The sequence below is a fragment of the Cydia amplana genome, chromosome Z, assembly GCF_948474715.1.
Source record: "Cydia amplana chromosome Z, ilCydAmpl1.1, whole genome shotgun sequence".
NCBI lineage: Eukaryota > Metazoa > Arthropoda > Insecta > Lepidoptera > Tortricidae > Cydia > Cydia amplana.
This window is the reverse complement of record NC_086096.1, coordinates 2,982,487-3,002,645: the sequence shown is the minus strand read 5'-3', so window position 1 is coordinate 3,002,645 and position 20,159 is coordinate 2,982,487. Positions and strand designations below refer to the sequence as shown.

Genomic DNA, 20,159 nt, shown 5'->3' with positions numbered 1-20,159 from the left:
AGTAGAAATAACATAGAAAATCCCAAATTGGAAAAAGTGTAGGGGACAACTTTATTAGATAAAATGGCCCACTGTATACTGTCCACAGGAGAGACGTCCATTTCCCTAAACCTTTTTGACCTACAATCCCCAAAGCTCACATGTCCTAATGCACTCCAATCTATTCTCGTCAAAATTCGACCTGCGCCGTAAATAGCAACTTTTCTCCCTAGGGGCATAACCTGTTATTTCTGCCCGGCCGCTAAACGCAATGAGCCTGACAACTGACCCCTCATCAGCGACCTGGGATCGCTTGCCACTAGATCTCATAATTCGATGTGACCCATAAAATCTGTCTACTTTGCTCTAAAATTTACTCTAAAATTCGAAATTAAAATTTTGTTTTTAAATTAATATTTTGTGGTAAAATCCAGGAACTTGCTAACTATGTAAACAAACCATATTAAAACTGTCAAAAAATATGAATTTACTAGTGACTTTTGTTTACATAGTTAACAAGTTCCATAGAATGACACTTTACCTATGTTGATTTATGTTATAATCATTCGACGCGAGACGAGAAGTAAAATACTACAATAAATAATATTTATTTCAGATTAATAATCCATATTCTTGTTAGTAATACAGATAAGTCAACAGTGTTGGTTAGTAAACAGTTAAAAAAAAACAGTACCTAAATTAAAATAAATTAAATTAATCTAATAAAATCATAAGCCTTAAAATGAAATGCGACATCTAATAGGTGTAAAAAGAGATTCTATGTTTAAAGCCTAAAATAGATGGTTACATATTGGGAACTAGAGCGTATCCTTATTTCTTATATCTATGAGTTCGACTACATATTATGTTGTAAGTTGTAGCACTGAAATCGGGCTGTGATATAGTTTTCATACAAAAAATTTTGTATATAAAACCGCCCTAGTGCAAGTCGGACTCGTGCACCAAGGGTTCCGTACCATTACGAAAAAAACGGCCACAAATTCACGTTTGCTCTATGTTGTCCCATAAATATTTATTTTTTATTTTACATTTATTTTATTTTATTTTTAGTATTTGTTGTTATAGCTTATAGCAGCAACAGAAATACATTATCTGTGAAAATTTCAACTGCACGGTTCATGAGATACAGCCTGGTGACAGTGGTGACAGACAGACGGACGGGCGGCGGAGTCTTAGTAATAGGGTCCCGTTTTTATTCTTTGGGTACGGAACCCTAAAAAGTTAAATTTCCAAAAAATACGTCGCCTCTGTTCCTAAATCCTAAAGATGGTGTTCCACATTCGAATTCGGGGCGTTCTGTCAAATTGACGTTTGTAAATGTTCAATCATAAATCTTTCTGCCTTTGGATGATCCTTACAAACTTACCTATACCGTCAAGGGTGTCACCACCGTCGCGCTAAGCATGCAACTTAGTATGTGTTATGATTAGTTCAAATTTTGGCCGCTGATTTACACAAGTTTGTCCATTCGTCCTGAGAAGTCCCCTAGAAAAAGGATAAAAAAAAAAGAGAAAGCGATATGTGTTCTCTCTGTTCTTCGTTAACCTATGCTTGAGGATGTTGCGGGTGGTGAGGGGAAACTCGAATCGCTGGGGATGCCAGGTTGAACGGGACGGGGGAAAATGCGGGGATTTTTGGGGGTTTTGATTTGCGGGGATTTGTTTTTATTATCTTAGTATTGTGAACGAATATGTTCTTACATTCTTGCTAAGGTAGTTATGCCGCCGACTGTCCATAATCAAATTATTTATGTTTCCTTTCTGTTTGCTATAACTTTAAATATAACCTTATGAATTAAATTAGTGATTAATAAAACCTAATTTATGTCTACATTATTTGTTGTGTTCACTCTGACTTGTCCGTAAATGTATTAGTGCGAGCGAGACGCCCGCGGGAATGACGGCTAACTGATATGATTCCAATAAGATTCAAATATCGGTATGATATCAGGTGCACGTTCGAATTGGCCTGTAAGTCACTATCATTAAAAATAAATACTGTCCGTTCCAAGTCCCAAGTCTACCTGGGAGCCTGCCCTATGATGGGACCCATTAAAAAGATAACGGAACGGATCGGATTCCTACATTTAAACTAAATTATTTAAACATTTATATATTTCTGTTATATCATATCATATCAAGGACATTTTATTTAAAGTTGTCCCCTACACTTTCTTTTAAATTATAGGTTTCTATGTTATTTCTACTCAGAATAACGAGCTCTTTCTATCCTAATAGGAGAAAAAAAGTGTCCCAAGGTTTTTATTCCCATTCCGTTACCATTTTTCATAGACTTTGTATGGCGGTTACGGAATGGAAAGTTCGAAAAATGTATGTAAATTTTGGGTCACTTTTTTTCTCCTATTAGGATTAAAAGAGCTCGTGATTCTGAGTAGAAATAACATAAAAATCCTATTTGAAAAAAAAAAGTTTAGGGGGCAACTTTAAATAAAATGGCCCATCAATGTAAAAGTATCAGCCACTGTGATCTCTGATGGTGTTGATGATGACTTTGCTTGGAGGATACAACTAAACGGAGTAGCCATTAACAGGCTTTCCCCTCTGTCGAAAATAGGCGGCCAACAGTCATACACAATGTATGGACTGACGTTTATCTGACATGGCTATTTTTACGTTACGCATACATTTGACGTTCCCCTCCCCCGCAAAAATCGGCAGACTGTTTTGTACAGAAAATTACAGACATGGCGTCTCCGTTTGATTATATCCTCCAAGTGACTTTGCCATCGTAGGTGAAAAGAGTAGGTATATTATATATCAACAAAAAAAAAGACAATTTGATGATACCACGCTGGCGCATTCCGCAAATGGTTGGCACTTTTAACCTTATTTAATAAATATAAATGCCAATGCCTGGCCCTTCCAGTCTTCAATTGGGTAGTTAGTTTAACCTACAATCAACGATTTGTAACACAATGCTAAAGACTCAACATTTTAAATTGGTTAGTGTCCTATACATTATACTACTCTTTGGTAGGTAGGTACCTAACCACATCTAGGTATTCGATTATTTATCTTTGTTAAATAATTACTGCTATCCAATTTCCAGTCAAATCCCAATTGCACCCACCGTAATTATTTGTTCAAGGGAATAAATAAATAAAAAAGTTGCGCGGATTTCTGCGCGCTGACGCTGGCAACACCGATATGAGTATACTTTACTATATAGTAGTCAGTCCAGCGCGGGCCGCACTCGCGAACGCACCCGTGTCTCGTTAACCCATGTCATCGCGATGGATGTATTACCTAGTGGGAACCTATTTCGTGAGCTCCAGGATGTCACCGACACAGGCTATTTCGAGTGGAAACTGTCCCTAGAAGACTACTGGCAGCAGGTAAGCGTGCCATGCCGTGCGACCGTGCGTAGAGTTACTACTACACCTATACATACTTATATGTCTGGAGTCAGTACGCCTGCGTGAGAAGGACGGTCGATTTTCAATTTTTTCTCCAGAAAATTGATTTCGACGTTTTAAATGGGTATAAATGCGTTTACAACGTTTCTGAGGCGTTTTTCCGCTGCTAAGCGCAGAGTGTTGTTTACTTTATTGGTTGCGAGAGAACTAAAAATACCGGACGAATGCTGCGAATGTTTACCCGCTGGTCGAGTGAGTCGAGTCCAAGTCGAATTCACCCGATGCGGGTTTTTAAGGGGTCAATTTCGATCGCATTTGGAAATCTGACTCATCCAATTGTCTTCTTATCTTTGTGTTACTGCTGTTGATGCGAAATAATTGTTTTTATTTTTTCCCACGTACCCACAATGATTATTGTTACAAACACACATAAAATGTTACTAAAAGTAGGTAGGTATTTAATATTAACAGTACAATGTTACGATTAAGTAGGTACCTAGGTACCCCTATTTATTGTTTATAGGTAATTATATGATATCTATTCCAGTTACGATCTATCTTTTATAAAAGATCATAGGTTACGATATGTCATTTTGTCCCGATTTGTCAAAAGCGAAGCCTCTTTGACCTAGTTTTTGAATGCGTTACATCCCCGGTTCAATATTTTGATTCGGGTTCAGAAAGACCGAATTTTAAGTTTTTATTATTGCCTGATTTTGTTTCGGAAGAGTTTGTTAAACTTTTTGGTAGTTATTTTGATGTTTCAACTTTCAGCTTCAAATTCATAATTAGATTTCCATTACGTTACCAAAACTTGAGAAAGCTTTCTTACCCGTTTTCGTCTTGGAATACGTTGTTCAATTGTTTTTGTTTTTAACTTTTCTTTTTGATCTGTTATTTGGATTCAATGGACCTCTATTTCACCCAAATGACCAAATTTGGAGTCTATTTTGTAAATGTTACCTGTTTTGGTCTTGAAATAAGTTGTTGTTTTTATACAACTTCCGTTACACGGCTATCGGGGAGATGACTCGTTTCGTGCATGTGTCATGGTAGCTATAGTCATTTGTATGTATATGTACCTGGATACATATAGCTAAACCAATCAAGTCACAATGACAGTATGGCACGGTAGCAATTTTACATTGTTACAAATCAGTCTTTTAAACTGGTTTTTATGCCGGGCGATGTGAAAAACATACTGGTTTTGTTGAAAATACCTACGTATCCGAAGTTTTTGTGTGACAGTCCTTTTTATCAAATTTTTTGGCGCCATACATGATCCAAGGGGCCATTTTATGTCAAATTGTACCTACACTTTTTTATTTGTAGGTATTTGGGACTATTTTTCTTCTATTAGGATCGAAAGAGCTCGTTGATTCTGAGTAGAAATTATCATAAAAATACCCAAATCTAAAAAGGGTCGTCTACAACTTTAAATAGGTATTAAAATGTCCCAAGATGCTTAACAGTAAAATTATATTCGTATTAAGCGCTAGGAGATAATTATCCCATCAAAAACATAAATGAGAGCCAAAAACATAAATGTGAAATGAGAGCCAAGTTCAACTTGTGACTTCGCCGGAAAAATAATTGAGATCTAGATATATATTGGTGCCAAGTTCTAGTTCACTTGGAATGTAATTAAAGATCAGGATTTTACTTGGCTAGTTTTTACGTACGCTACGTATAGGCTATATTATATGTATTTGTCTGTTACTTTTCAAAAATTAAGTTTGTTGGTATAAAAACTTCCATAAAATTATGACAATCATTTTATGTAACAGCTACTCCGTGTAAAAATGAACTGTAAATCTGTAGTTTTCTATGTTATTTCTACTCTGAATCACGAGCTCTTTCTATAGTAATAGGAGAAAAAAAGTGTCCCAAGGTTTTTATTTCCATTCCGTTGCCATTTTTCATAGACTTTGTACGGCGGTCACGGAATGGAAAGATCGAAAAATGTATGGACATTTTGGGACACTTTTTTCTCCTATTAGGATCATAAGAGCTCGTGATTCTGAGTAGAAATAACATAAAAAATTCCAAATTTGAAAAAAACGTGTAGGGGACAACTTTAAATAAAATAGCTCATAGACATACTTAAGCATATTCTCAAATGGTAGACTTAGGTCTCTAGGCAGACATCAAGGTCGGCAGGAGGTCGCATTCCTATACGGCTCCGTTCTAAAGCTGAACTGTAATTCATATCCACACCACTTATTAAGATAGGGACATTATACAGATGAGTTTAAAAATATTGATTGACAAATTGAGCCAAATATGATCACATGATTTCTGGACGACCCCTAAGTTGGGTGGCAATGCAATATTTACTTTTACACCCATCACGTCTTGCTTGAGGTTCTAGTGATAGTACCTACCACCCACGACAAACAATGGACCTATTTAGAGAAATTACTCTATGGTATAAATAAACAGCTATGTATTATAATGCACATTCAAGCAAAATAGGCGCATTTTTTTTAGTACATGGAAAACCAACAGCGCTACATATATCCAGAAATTACAATAGAATCACAGAGCCAATTATAGGTTCTCACTTATAGAAATACAATAAATTATAAAAAGTTTTTGCCCAACTTAGTTACACATACATGCTAGCATAAGAACAGATGATCTATATGTATATGATCTATGTTTACAAAAATAAATGAAGAGAAGAAATAAGAAAAAACCTTTTGTGAGTAATACACATTCAATAATGCACCGAGCCCTGACCTGCGCCAGAATTATTGTCACCCATGAAGTATCTAATTAATATGACGTAGAGTTGCAGAAACCAAGCCCACAAGAACCTATAACCTATATATTAACAATAAATGTATTTATGTAACCAATAATAATACATAGGCAAACCATTAGGTACTATCTTCAGCTGTCTGCGAACTCTCAAAAATACAAAATGTCTGACTCACACTAATTGGTACAAATTAACTTTAACTGGCCTAGTCATTATCTTTACATTGTTTAATCTATGGATAAGCCACGTTTTAAAATGTTTGGACAACTGCGGGCCTAGTTTCGTTCGTACAGATATATCGGAGCGGCCGAGGTGCTCAAAAATGTCTGAACAAGCACTGTAGCGCCTTGAAAATAGCTTGTTCAGATATTTGCGAGCACTTTGGCCGCTCCAATATATCTAGACCTAGATACAATACATTGCGGCCTAGATGGCGGCTAATAAAACTATGGAAACAGAGGGCCTACCGCGAACCACGTTCGACGTGTTACCTCCCTGTCACACTTACGTACGAATTTACAAGTGCGACAGAGAGGCAACACGTCGAACGCTCAGATTATATCGCGTAATCTGTGTAAGAATGTCCTATAATATTTATTTATATTTATTTATTTATAATGAATATAAAATACATCCCGACGTTTCGAGTCCTATATATTCGGGATATATTTACAAGTATAATCTGTTTCCACGGTTTTATTTTATAAGTAACTGCACTAAGACAAAATGATATTCCAATAACTATTATTTTGTCTGAATTGACACAAAACAGGAAAACACAAGTAGGTATCTAATAATATATCGGACAGTTTCCTGTAACTATGACGTGTATAGAGAAAGGAATTGTATGTTCGTCATGATTTTGTAGAACTAAGGCAATATTCAAGAAGTAAATACAATGATTGTTGATGATGATGATGAAGTAACGGCCTCCTAGCCGGTAGTGACCCTGCCTACGAAGCGGGGGTCCCGGATTCGAATCCTGGTAAGGGCATTTATTTATTTGTAAGATAGCCCCATATAAAGTGTATTCATCCTTATAAGTATACAACAACATTTTAAGTGATGAATATTGAGAAAAATGTGATAATGTCTTCGAGCAGTGTTTGTTTACATGATAGGACAAGTAAGGATGAATACACTTTACCTATTTATTTATATTTATTTAATGATAGCTGATGATATTAGCGATATTTTGACATGTTAATATGACGCAAGACCTAGGACAACCGTCGAATTTTGCTAATTAAAACATACTTATGAGATCACAGAAGTTTATATACACGGTCATTTTTGGACCGCTAGCCATATTGTGCGAGATTAGGTAGGTCATACTGAACAACTTTTTCTATGGGACCAACCCAGAAATCCCAAAAAAAAATTTGGCCTTCCCATAGAAAATGTCGACATCCACTCGACCAAAATGTATGAAACGGCCGAAATTTTTTTTGTGCTTTCGGAGTTGGTCCCATAGAAAAAGTTGTTGAGTGTAGCCTACCTAATCACCCCGCACAATATGGCTAACGGTCCAACTAGCCATATTGTGCGAGGTGATTAGGTAGGTCATACTGAACAACATTTTCTATGGGATCAACCCCGAAATCCCAAAAAAAAATTGGCCTTCCCTTAGAAAACGTCGACATCCACTCGACCAAAATGTATGAAACGGCCAAAAAAAATTTTGTGATTTCGGAGTTGGTCCCATAGAAAAAGTTGTTCAGTGTAGCCTACCTAATCACCTCGCACAATATGGCTAACGGTCCAAAAATTACCCTGTATTTTTTAGTCAGAAACTGTAACTGTAACAAAATCGACTAGCATTTGGTCTCAATACGAAGTTGGCTTCACGACCCCTTTTGATTTTGATAGAGGACAAAAAGTGTACCAAAATTATCTGTACACGTTTTATTTCATACCATCCATTCCGTTACCGTCATTACTAGTGTAAAAAAAGGTAACGGAATGGAAAAAAAACTTTATAATATAAGTAAGTGTCGCAAACCATGACTATTTAGTATGTAGCATTCCGGGTGCATATAAAGTCCAATGTAAAGAAAAATTTAAGCCTTATTTAAGTGGCCAATTACTATAGCACTATATAATCCCTATATATTCCTACACCTAGGAAACCTATATAAATTAATCAGGTCACAATGTCTCGCCTGCAAGCTCCGTGTGTACTTAATTATATACTGACGTCCGAATTAAATTACTAGCTAAACGAGGTTAAACTTGCCTACATGTTTGAACACTATTTCTGTACCTAAAACCCAAGTTTCGGAGTCCGCCGAGTTTCTTGCCGGTCCCATATTGGGATACCCTCCTCCAATTTAGGAGGGATTAAAATTTTCTCGGGCAGGTGTAGGGTTAGAGCCGGTGTAGCTATTTGACGTTCATAACGCATTGTAATATGCCTAATAATTGTCAAATAAACGATCATTACTTTAATTGCGTGATAATAATAATAATATTAGTATGATAATTATTAAATAGGAATGTCGACTGTTTTTAAAATAAATTATTCCATACCATGCATGAAATAGGTACATACATATAATTTTTTTTTGACATAATTTTTGTTGAGTAAGTAAATAAATGGCCATAGGCCATAGTTTTATTTTATTGTCGATTTTTTATCACCAGATGTCGATAAAATTTCAATTAAAATAATAAGTTACTTAAAGTAAAATGGGGCCAAGAATTTTATACCTTTTGCCACTAACAATATTCTTTCGACATCACATATTGCTTATCTTGAATGTCATTCGGCGTGCTCACACGATACACTAAAGTTATCAGAATTCAACAAAAACACCTTGTATAATCTTAACAACACATTATTTTACCGTTATCGCTTTCCATAACAAATATATTAATACAGTGGAACCTCGCTAAAGTCAAAGCGACCTAGACAGAAGACCGCGCGACCGTCAGAGTTGACAGAGCGTTTCTGTCTCCTGTTTGTCTCGCTAGCGAACTGTCGCTTATATGTTGCCTACCGTCAAGTGGTCGCGGCCTCCGGTCGTGGTCTTCTGTCTCGGTCGCTTGTCTCTGTCGCGGCACGAACTTCCACCTTAACTCGAACCTCGATGAGCCGAAATCCTCGTAAGCACGAAATAAAATGCTATTCCCTTCCCTTCAAGGCCATATTTAACCTTATTAAGACGAAGTAACCAACGATTGGTTGATGAGTTCGCATCACGGGCGCGATTGGTCGCAACTAGTTGCGTTAGACTGCACGATTGGCTCGAATTCGTGAGTGACACCGCTGAACTAGTACCATTTTTAGTGCCCGTAAGGCCCGTCCTGAGATATATGTCAATGGTTATTTTGTCGTTTTCCTTCAGATTCATGCTATCGAGGTTCCACTGTATTAAACTGTATTGTTTTCAAACAACTAATTCTCCTTAATATGAATCACACTACTAATTATAAATACTTTTAGCTTGCGTTCTAAATGAAACCTTAACACTTCAACTTAAAGTTGATATTGTGTGTTTACTGGGTTTGTTTACTCCGATTAAGACCGTAGGTTATCGGAGTAAGGTCGAAGTTTACTTGACCTAGTCACGGTGAATCACCAAGCAAGACTCATACGACCCAATTCGAACAATGCTTAGAAGATGTCACGACGATACGATACCCATCTGTCAGGGTCCAAAGTGACTTTAACTCTGAGATCGGTATCGTATCGCATAAGCATTGTTCGAATTGGCCCGATAGTTCCTTGTACGCGATTTTACACTGTATAGTTAAAGACGTACGTCCTAAAATGGTATAAAGAGCTATGGATGGAGACGTGTCCTTCTGGAATCGCTTCAATGTTTTATGCAGGAACATAAAATTATAGTAAGTAATTTAGGTTATACAGAATGGCCACTTACGAGTAGGTATAGGTACGGAGCATCAGAGCGTTTCTGGTATTTTTTGCCATTTTTATACATATATTGTGACCTTTTTTGCCACTTTTGTGTTATTTCTAGTCAGGATCGCGAGCCCGTTTCATCCTTAATAGGATAAAAGGTGTCCTATGTACAGTCAGCAGCAATAGTAAGCTAAGCGGGCGAGGTGTTCAAAATTACCTTGACGCGCTCTTATTCTTTTAACAATAAAATCACGTCAAGATCTTTTTGAACACCTCGCCCGCTTAGCAACAATTGCTGCCGACTGTACCTATACTAGGAAACGGATAGGCTGTGTCATACTACATTTACACCAAAGAGAATAGTGTATATTATTATATGGGTAGAGAGTTACTGTCATGGTAAATTATATACCTAGCCACAGTAAATTTACTGCCATCTTACGACAGAAGATTAAAACGTCTAGAACGTTTGACTTTGATCCTTGTTCTTTCACTGATATGTGTTAAATTTGTTAAATGTCAAGCGTTGCCATCAACACGAGCATAGGCCAAAGGTATGGCGCCATCTAAAGATATACGGTATCGTCTTGGGTCGTCCCATTCGTTTTTCGGCAAGTTTTTAAATTAGTCCTACTCTGCTTTCGTCACCCATTCTACATTCGTCACAATCGTCGGTGGCTTTCAATGTAGAATGCGTGACGAAAGCAGAATAGGACTAATTTAAGAACTTGACGAAAAACGAATGGGACGAATATGTCCCTTAGTTCGTAATTCGCTGACATAAGCACGCTGATTTACGAGTATGCACCCATATTTTTACTCCTGACTGTACCTATAATATCTTTATGTTAACTATGAAGTCTATGAAGTCTACATTCCTTCCAGACATACAGACATATTGTTTAATTTAGCTTTAAAATCCTTGATAATAATTCGCGTCTTACATAATAATATAAGATACTTTATCAAAATAATATATTAGGTACATATTTGATACTTAATGTAATATGTACTTAGCATCCAATTGTCCATTACTTGATTGTGAGCTTTATGCATTCATAGATAAAGTCTCAATTCATTTTTCGCACAATAATATAATTATCGCAAACAAATACAATGAGCTGTTATCATTAAGTACCCGTTAGGTATTTTACTACACCGTAAAATGAAATCAGCTGATTTCATAATTTCTTAGTATTAGGTGTGATTCATCGATATGAAATTTATGTTTCCCGTTATATTATACACTAGCGACTCGCCCCGGCTTCGCACGGGTTACACGAAACCTTAACAAATTATTCACCTACACCTTCCTCAAGAATCACTCTATCGATAGGTGAAAACCGCATGAAAATCCGTTCAGTACCTAGTTTTAGAGTTTATCGCGATCATACAGACAGACGCGGCGGGGGGTTTATAAGGTGTAGTGATAGAAACTTTCGATTGAGGTCCATATTTCACGTGCACATACTTTTCAAATATCTACCTAACTAACTTTCTTCTACTTTATAAACTTGAGAATAATTCGTGATCAGATTCTAGTATTCTTTACTATAAACTCGTATTTTTAAAATCCACAAAACTTGGGTCTTACCGATACACATCTTTATTGAAATGAAATCATATCTGTTTTCCACGAAGTCACTCGAAAGCACTCACGATGAATCCCATTATATAACTATAAAAGGCACTTGTGAATATCCAATTATAACAGAAAATCATGATGAACTTATCATTCAAAAATGAGAATGACTCCCAAAAGACATCAGCTCATCACAGCCATTGAGGCGATGATTAAATGACAGTTGTCCTAGACATTGACATTAATGACGCAACCACTGACATATCTGAGTAACTAACAATGCGAAAAGTAATATTGGTAAATTCTCGTATGGAATATTGTAAATATTTGTGAATTATGAAGTTTCAAGCTATTTTAAGGCAAGGATTAAGTTATGTTAACTGATAAAAGTGACGATAAATCTAGATAATTTCGGTCGAAAAGGTAATACATATTTTGACAGCTTTCTAATTTTTGACTGAGGTTTGTGAAAAAAGTTGTAGTCGTAACTAGTGACATGTTTAACCTTCATACTTGAATTAACTTAAACGAATATTGCACGATCAATATTTATTGCGATATTTATTTAAAGAGCAAGTATATACAGATGTAGTTAGTGCATAATCATTTGCCATTGTATTTTCACGGAAACGTACGAATGTGTCTAGTGTAAATATATATATTTGATTAAAGTATGGTCTGACGCTATATCCCTTCTTATAGGAATATAAAATGCGTATCGTCTCAATCCGCGGCGATGGCAACTGTCTCTTCCGCTCGATTGCCTACTGCGTCTACCACAACCAAGAGCGACACAGAGAAGTCCGCATGAAGGTCATAGACACCGTCTGCAAAAACTGGCACAGATACAAAGACTTCATAATAGGAGACCGTTCGTACGGCTGCGGGTTACAGACCGCCGAAGACTACTACCGTCTGATGGCCAGGGACGGCGAGTACGCAGGCCACGTCGAGTTACACTCAGCCAGCGAGATATATAGAGACTACACGTTCAAAGTGCACAGGAACGGGTGCGGCAGGACTATAGATTATGGACACGGCCCTGTTGAGAAGCATTTGCTGTTCTCCGGGTATTTAGACGCGGGGCATTATAGCGTTTTGGAATCTTAGTTGTTTTATGTGACATCGTAAGGTGGCGATGTTAAGTAATAAATCCTCGTGTACGTCAGCTGCCGCTCCGTTGGGTTGACGAACGGCAGCCACCCAAACACGTAACCGATTATCCGAACCCTCAATCTAAACGCTGACTTATAATATTTTATATGAACGTTTTTCTGGTGGTTTATAAGTAGTTTAACATGAACAGCGAGCTGCAAAATTGCATGGACATATTATAATAAATGGAATTCATTTAGAAAGAGGCCATGCATTTGTGTCTACGTAACGTACGTACGTCGAATTTTAATATATACTGTACTTGTTTTCATGACCGTTTTTATGCGAAAAGGTGTTTTGTTTGATTTCTCACAGTATCACAGCTGAGCACAGCCCAATTCGAACACTGACATCAGAATGACAGATAAATTATGTCATTCTAATGACATCATTCCATGAATCTAGTATTTTAACTGGATCAGGCATGAGGGGTGGGGGGCAATGACCGAACGGGATAGTCTTATGTATCTTACAGTAGGAGTAGCAGTGAAAGCGCTATTATTGTTGGTCCTTGTCACAGTCTCACATTTTTTTTAATTCTCCATATGGATTATGGTGGGCAACAAATAAATTCGACCAATCATAGTGTCGCGTTACCTATGTTTTATCCCTCACGGAGGCACGCGTATACCACATCTATTAGGGTCCTACTATCTATGTACAGATATCATTCTGATGACAGGGTACGTTCGAATTGGCCTCGTCAAAAAAATTATCCTGTCTCACTGGTTGAAAACTTCTCGAGATTGACGAAACTTGAACATTACTTTTCCTATGCGTCAACGATTGTCAAGGTTTCAAAACGTGTTTGGGAAATTAACATAAACCTGTTCAATATGTTAAATAAACATAATACTATGATAATCTTTACGTATCTTCTGCTTACTAAATAAGTGAAGTTTTTATTGACTTTAGAAAATAATCGCGTAAAATCGATACAGAAAACGACTGTCGGATTACTTATTTTGGTTAAAAATTGGTTAAAAATGCTAATTAATCAGTATAGAGGGCGCTAAGGGAAAAATAAAGAAAATGTCTTTATTAACACGAAATTCTACACAACTCAAAATCATAAAAAAGCGGCCAAGTGCGAGTCGGACTCGCCCATGAAGGGTTCCGTATTTAGGCGATTTATGACGTATAAAAAAAATCTACTTACTAGATCTCGTTCAAACCAATTTTCGGTGGAAGTTTACATGGTAATGTACATCATATATTTTTTTTAGTTTTATCATTCTCTTATTTTAGAAGTTACAGGGGGGGGGGGGACACACATTTTACCACTTTGGAAGTGTCTCTCGCGCAAACTATTCAGTTTAGAAAAAAATGATATTAGAAACCTCAATATAATTTTTGAATACCTATCCATAGATACCCCACACGTATGGGTTTGATGAAAAAAAAATTTTTGAGTTTCAGTTCGAAGTATGGGGAACCCCAAAAATTTATTGTTTTATTTCTATTTTTGTGTGAATACATCTACTTACCAAGTTTCAACAGTATAGTTCTTATAGTTTCGGAGAAAAGTGGCTGTGACATACGGACGGACAGACAGACGGACAGACAGACGGACAGACAGACGGACAGACAGACGGACAGACAGACGGACAGACAGACAGACATGACGAATCTATAAGGGTTCCGTTTTTTGCCATTTGGCTACGGAACCCTAAAAAGCAGTGTTATAATGATACCACATCGCTAGAATTTTATAGGTGAGTACCTAAATGGTGTATTCCCATTTGTCTCCGGAAAAAAATCGTCTATTCCCAGATGCATTCATATAAATCATTCCCATTTGTCCTCAGGTATGGCGGCGGAAACGTGGGGCGAGGACAAATGGGAATACAGTGCCGCCTTTAAAATTTGTTAGGCCCACTTTTACGTTATTTCAACCCATTTCAAACATCAGATTTGATTAAAATATTCGACCATAGTTCATCCAAGTCTGATAGCACGTCTATATTTACAATACCCGAAATAGATGAAACTACAAATCTGTACCGTCTGTATCTTCTACTGGGATAGACGGGCTACAATTTTAATTAGAGACCCCACGAATGTTCGGCAACTATTCAGTATTCGGCCTATTCCGCCACTTTGCCGAATATTCTATGGAGTTGGTAAGACTTGGTCATTCATGAGAAATCGGGATATCGGGATGGAAATGACAGCTAACTGATATGATTTCAATAGCATAGAAATATCGGTTTGATTTCAGGTACACGTTTGAATGGGGTTGGCAACTGTCAAAGGTTTGCATAGATGGCGCCATCATAGCTTGCCCCTTTTCTATAAGATTGGCTTAAAGGGCTGGCATCCGGGGCATTAAAAAACAAAAAAAATTACACAATTCTAGGGATTGACAGGGCAAGCTATGATGGGCATCTGTTAAATGCTTCGACCGACCAACCCCATTGGCCCGATCATTTAGATACACGGAAGAAAGAAAGAGCGCGCCGTTTAGATATCATTTTGATGTCAAAGTGTACCTACGTTCAAAATTGGTCTCCGTGACTTAAAAATTTGGGCACCTTACCCACTTCCCACGCTATATACGTGGTAGACATTCGAATTTCGAATAATAGTCGTTACGATTTCGTCATAACTCGGCATTGACCGGGTGACCTTGGGCAGGTTTAAGGCCCTGCCGGCCAGACGTTGATATTCGTCTATGAATAAAAAGTTTTTTTTAACGTTTTTTTTTATTTTTAATTCATGAATTTAGTGTTACATTTACGGAACTAATCAGATTATTTTATTAAAACATTTTTGATTTGCGTTTTTAAGCAGTCACACTACTTTAAAAAAAACCGGCCAAGTGCGAATCGGACTCGCGCACGGAAGGTTCCGCACCAGCAACAAAAAATAGAGCAAAACAAGCAAAAAAAACAAGCAAAAAAACGGTCACCCATCCAAGTCCTGACCCCGCCCGACGTTGCTCAACTTCGGTCAAAAATCACGTTTGTTGTATGGGAGCCCCACTTAAATCTTTATTTTATTCTGTTTTTAGTTTTTGTTGTTATAGCGGCAATAGAAATACATCATCTGTGAAAATTTCAACTGTCTAGCTATCACGGTTCGTGAGATACAGCCTGGTGACAGACGGACGGACGGACGGACAGCGGAGTCTTAGTAATAGGGTCCCGTTTTTACCCTTTGGGTACGGAACCCTAAAAAATGACCAAGTCCACCGGTGGCGAAGACCGGAATCGAACCGGCGTCGTCAACTTACGCGGCTAATGTCCCCGACCACTAGATCAACCGGCCACTTTTTAGTCTGAGCGCCAGTTGCACCTTCCCAAAAACCCGGGGTTAACCGGTTAAACCTGGAGTTACCATGGTTACCAGTAACCCCGGGTTAGTGGGATGGTGCAAGTGGGTATTCTTTGTAAAGTATAGTGATACTTTGACTTAACCTAGAACACAAACACGTTAGGTATTTGACGACCGGTCTGCCTACTATGAATGAAGCCGATGGCCTTGGGTTCGAATCCCTGTATGGGCATTTATTTGTGCGATGAGCACAGACATTTTGTTGCTGAGTTATGGGTATTTTGTATTTTTATGTAGGAAAATAGGGGTGATTGATTTTTCACTCACCGATTGTAACGTATGACCACGCATAACTTTTTACAGAGTAGTTCGATTTTTTTCATTCATGTGTCGCGCTCTTAAAAATGCGTTAAAACTAAAAAGCGGCCAAGTGCGAGTCTGACTCGCCCATGAAGGGTTCCGTATTTAGGCGATTTATGACGTATTAAAAAAAAAACTACTTGCTAGATCTCGTTCAAACCAATTTTTGGTGGAAGTTTACATGGTAATGTACATCATATATTTTTTTTAGTTTTATCATTCTCTTATTTTAGAAGTTACAGGGGGGGGGACACACATTTTACCACTTTGGAAGTGTATCTCGCGCAAACTATTCAGTTTAGAAAAAAATGATATTAGAAACCTCAATATCATTTTTGAAGACCTATCCATAGATACCCCACACGTATGGGTTTGATGAAAAAAAAAAATGTTGAGTTTCAGTTCGAAGTATGGGAAACCCCAAAAATTTATTGTTTTTTTTCTATTTTTGTCTGAAAATCTTAATGCGGTTCACAGAATACATCTACTTACCAAGTTTCAACAGTATAGTTCTTATAGTTTCGGAGAAAAGTGGCTGTGACATACGGACGGACAGACAGACGGACAGACGGACAGACGGACAGACGGACAGACGGACAGACAGACAGACAGACAGACAGACATGACGAATCTATAAGGGTTCCGTTTTTTGCCATTTGGCTACGGAACCCTAAAAATGGAAAAATAAAAACATTTTACAAAAAAAAACCGACTTAAAAAAGGATGAAATAAAATATTATCCTTTTTTAAATCTATGCGTTACCAACTGATATGTTTGAAGTCGGTGCCAAGCCAAGTAGTAACAATACCAGTCAAAAATAATCAGCTTTTATGGCTATAAATCCCATTTTTGACTGGTATTGTTACTTCTTGGCTTGGCACCGACTTCAAACATATCAGTTGGTAGCGCATAGACTTCAAAAAGGATAATATTTTATTTCATCCTTTTTGAAGTCGGTTTTTAGGGTTCCGTACCCAAAGGGTAAAAACGGGACCCTATTACTAAGACTCCGCTGTCCGTCCGTCCGTCCGTCTGTCACCAGGCTTTTTGTAAAAAGTTTTTATTTTTCTATGCAGCAGAGTGATGTTCTATTAGTTCGTTTTTTTAGCATTAGAAAAAAAGTAAATAATCTTGACGTGTCTTTTCATTGAAAAACACTTTTGAAAAGTCACGGCAAATATGAAAAATGATTTATTTAGGCATCAAAAATGCAGCTTATTACATAGTGGAAGGGTATTAATCACGTGTCATATGTAAATAAATCACGGCGATTTAGGGCAAATTTTTAGGGTTCCGTAGCCAAATGGCAAAAAACGGAACCCTTATAGATTCGTCATGTCTGTCTGTCTGTCCGTCTGTCTGTCCGTCCGTATGTCACAGCCACTTTTTTCCGAAACTATAAGAACTATACTGTTGAAACTTGGTAAGTAGATGTATTCTGTGAACCGCATTAAGATTTTCACACAAAAATAGAAAAAAAAACAATAAATTTTTGGGGTTCCCCATACTTCGAACTGAAACTCAAAATTTTTTTTTTCATCAAACCCATACGTGTGGGGTATCTATGGATAGGTCTTCAAAAATGATATTGAGGTTTCTAATATCATTTTTTTCTAAACTGAATAGTTTGCGCGAGAGACACTTCCAAAGTGGTAAAATGTGTCCCCCCCCCCCGTAACTTCTAAAATAAGAGAATGATAAAACTAAAAAAAATATATGATGTACATTACCATGTAAACTTCCACCGAAAATTGGTTTGAACGAGATCTAGTAAGTAGTTTTTTTTTTTATACGTCATAAATCGCCTAAATACGGAACCCTTCATGGGCGAGTCCGACTCGCACTTGGCCGCTTTTTTATTTGTAGTTTAAGTTTATTTATAGTTTAGTCATAATCTATTTCGTTGGATAAAATCCTATGTGGAAAATAGGACTCAGGCTGTTGTTTTATCCGGATACACATCACAATACAAACCTATAACCTCCGGAGTACCACAGGGCTCTCATTTGGGCCCATTACTTTTTATGTTATATATAAACGATATCACAGACTATGTAAAATTCTCGAACGTATTACTTTATGCTGATGATACTAAAATATTTAGAATAATCAAAAATACTTCCGACTGTGACCTTTTGCAACAGGATTTACTAAATCTTGAAAGATACTGCTTCGATAATAATATTTTCCTGAATAATGATAAATGTAGTATAATAACTTTCTCAAGAAAAAAGAAAAATATAGATTATTGTTATACACTCTGCGATGAAGTTTTAAACAGAGTAACTGAAATCAGAGACCTTGGTGTAACAATGGATGCTAAATTGTCATTCATCCCTCATATAGAAAACATATTAAAAAAGTCTTTTAAACAGTTAGGGTTTATTTTACGTGTAGGAAAACCATTCAAAAACGCATTAACTTATAAAATACTATACAACAGCTATGTCCGTAGCCGTCTTGAATTTGCATGTGCCGTTTGGAAGCCTTTTCATTCTATAAATATTGATAGAATTGAAAAGCTCCAAAAGAAATTTATAAAGTCACTTGATTTTAGAACCGGTAATAAGTATATTAATTACGCCGACTCTTTACAGCGCCATAAATTCCAGTCACTCAGCAACCGGCGTGATTGTGCAGATACTGTTTTACTATACAAAATACTAAATTCAAAATTAGAAATCCCTTCCTTACTTGAAATGGTTTATCTCAAGGTCCTTCGTGTCCGTATACGTCAGTGTCGCAGAAAGGAATTGTTCTCTATCTGGGGGCACGGTAGTGCCCCCGCCAAGACGAGCAAAGCGAAGCGCAAGGGCACTACCTACCTTTTCTCGAAGCGCTTCGTCGTTTTTTTTGAACCCTCTTAACTTGGGTTTGGATTATACCAGATAAACAAAACTCTCGGGATATGATGTCAATAGTGGACTTATTAAGCATAAAAAATTTCAGTTGCATAGCTCTTATACTTTGGATTTTATTAATGTCTAAAAAACCCCGATTTCGTCACTGACTCATTCACTCACTGTTGATCATCAAAACCTCTAGGGTACTTCCTGAAGTCCTAGGAAGCTGAAATTTGGTATGTGAGATAGTATTAGTCCACAAACAACAAAAAAATTCAAAAACTTGAAATTATTAGCCCCTATGGGGGTGAATAAGGGGGTGGAATTTTGTATGGGAAATCGATAACCGCAGAACCGATTTAGTTGAAATTTGGTATGTAGATAGTTATTGTTATGGAAAAGGATATAAAATAGTTTCAACCCCAAAATCACCCCGTAATGGTGAAAAGGGGTGGAAAAGGCGTTAGGGGAAAAAGGGGGTTGAAGTTTGTATGGGGAATCAGTAAAAAGCAGATTGTATATAAAAGATGCCCCCCAGGTACGTATTTCAGGATTTTTAATAGTAAATCACCCGCAACCCTTTAAATCAGAATATTGTCATAAGCAACTTACAAAAACATGTGAAATCCCACCAAAAACATTTTCATGTAAAATGTTGCCAAGACGAAACCATAAGGCTCGCACTGACAAAAAGTTATCAGATATCTTGTAGAGCCAAGCTTCTAACTCTACAGGCCCTACCTTCACAGACTCTACACCTTAGGCAAAATATGTGGCTTGGCCGTTTCATTATTACAAGAACTATTTTATAATAAAAAATAATGAATAGTGAATACATATTTCACCTTACGCCCATGTGACGAAGCGGTAATACACACAACACACACATACACAATGCACAATGCGGACATAATGTGTAACTTCTCAAATATTTTTT

The 20,159-nt window shown here is 37.1% G+C and overlaps 2 protein-coding genes across 4 annotated transcripts in view; both read left to right on the top strand.

Moving 5' to 3' along the window:
* Window positions 1-3,206: 3,206 nt before the first annotated feature.
* Window positions 3,207-20,159, top strand: part of LOC134660916 (Krueppel-like factor luna) — a 91,109-nt gene continuing 74,156 nt past the window's right edge. For all 3 annotated transcript variants that reach the window (XM_063516796.1, XM_063516797.1, XM_063516795.1), the window contains exon 1: window positions 3,207-3,355. In XM_063516796.1, the coding sequence (XP_063372866.1) occupies window positions 3,254-3,355 (102 nt within the window). In that variant the 5' untranslated portion in view covers window positions 3,207-3,253. The remainder of the gene's footprint in view (window positions 3,356-20,159) is intronic.
* On the top strand, window positions 11,908-12,700 carry LOC134661565 (uncharacterized). Its single transcript, XM_063517693.1, has 2 exons — window positions 11,908-12,010; window positions 12,290-12,700. Exon 2 carries the CDS (start codon window positions 12,299-12,301, stop codon window positions 12,695-12,697), a length of 399 nt encoding a protein of 132 aa, XP_063373763.1. The 5' UTR covers window positions 11,908-12,010; window positions 12,290-12,298; the 3' UTR covers window positions 12,698-12,700.

Bases quoted from the DNA above. Each gene is read 5' to 3' on its own strand.
- LOC134661565 (XM_063517693.1), top strand. From the start codon at position 12,299: ATGCGTATCGTCTCAATCCGCGGCGATGGCAACTGTCTCTTCCGCTCG.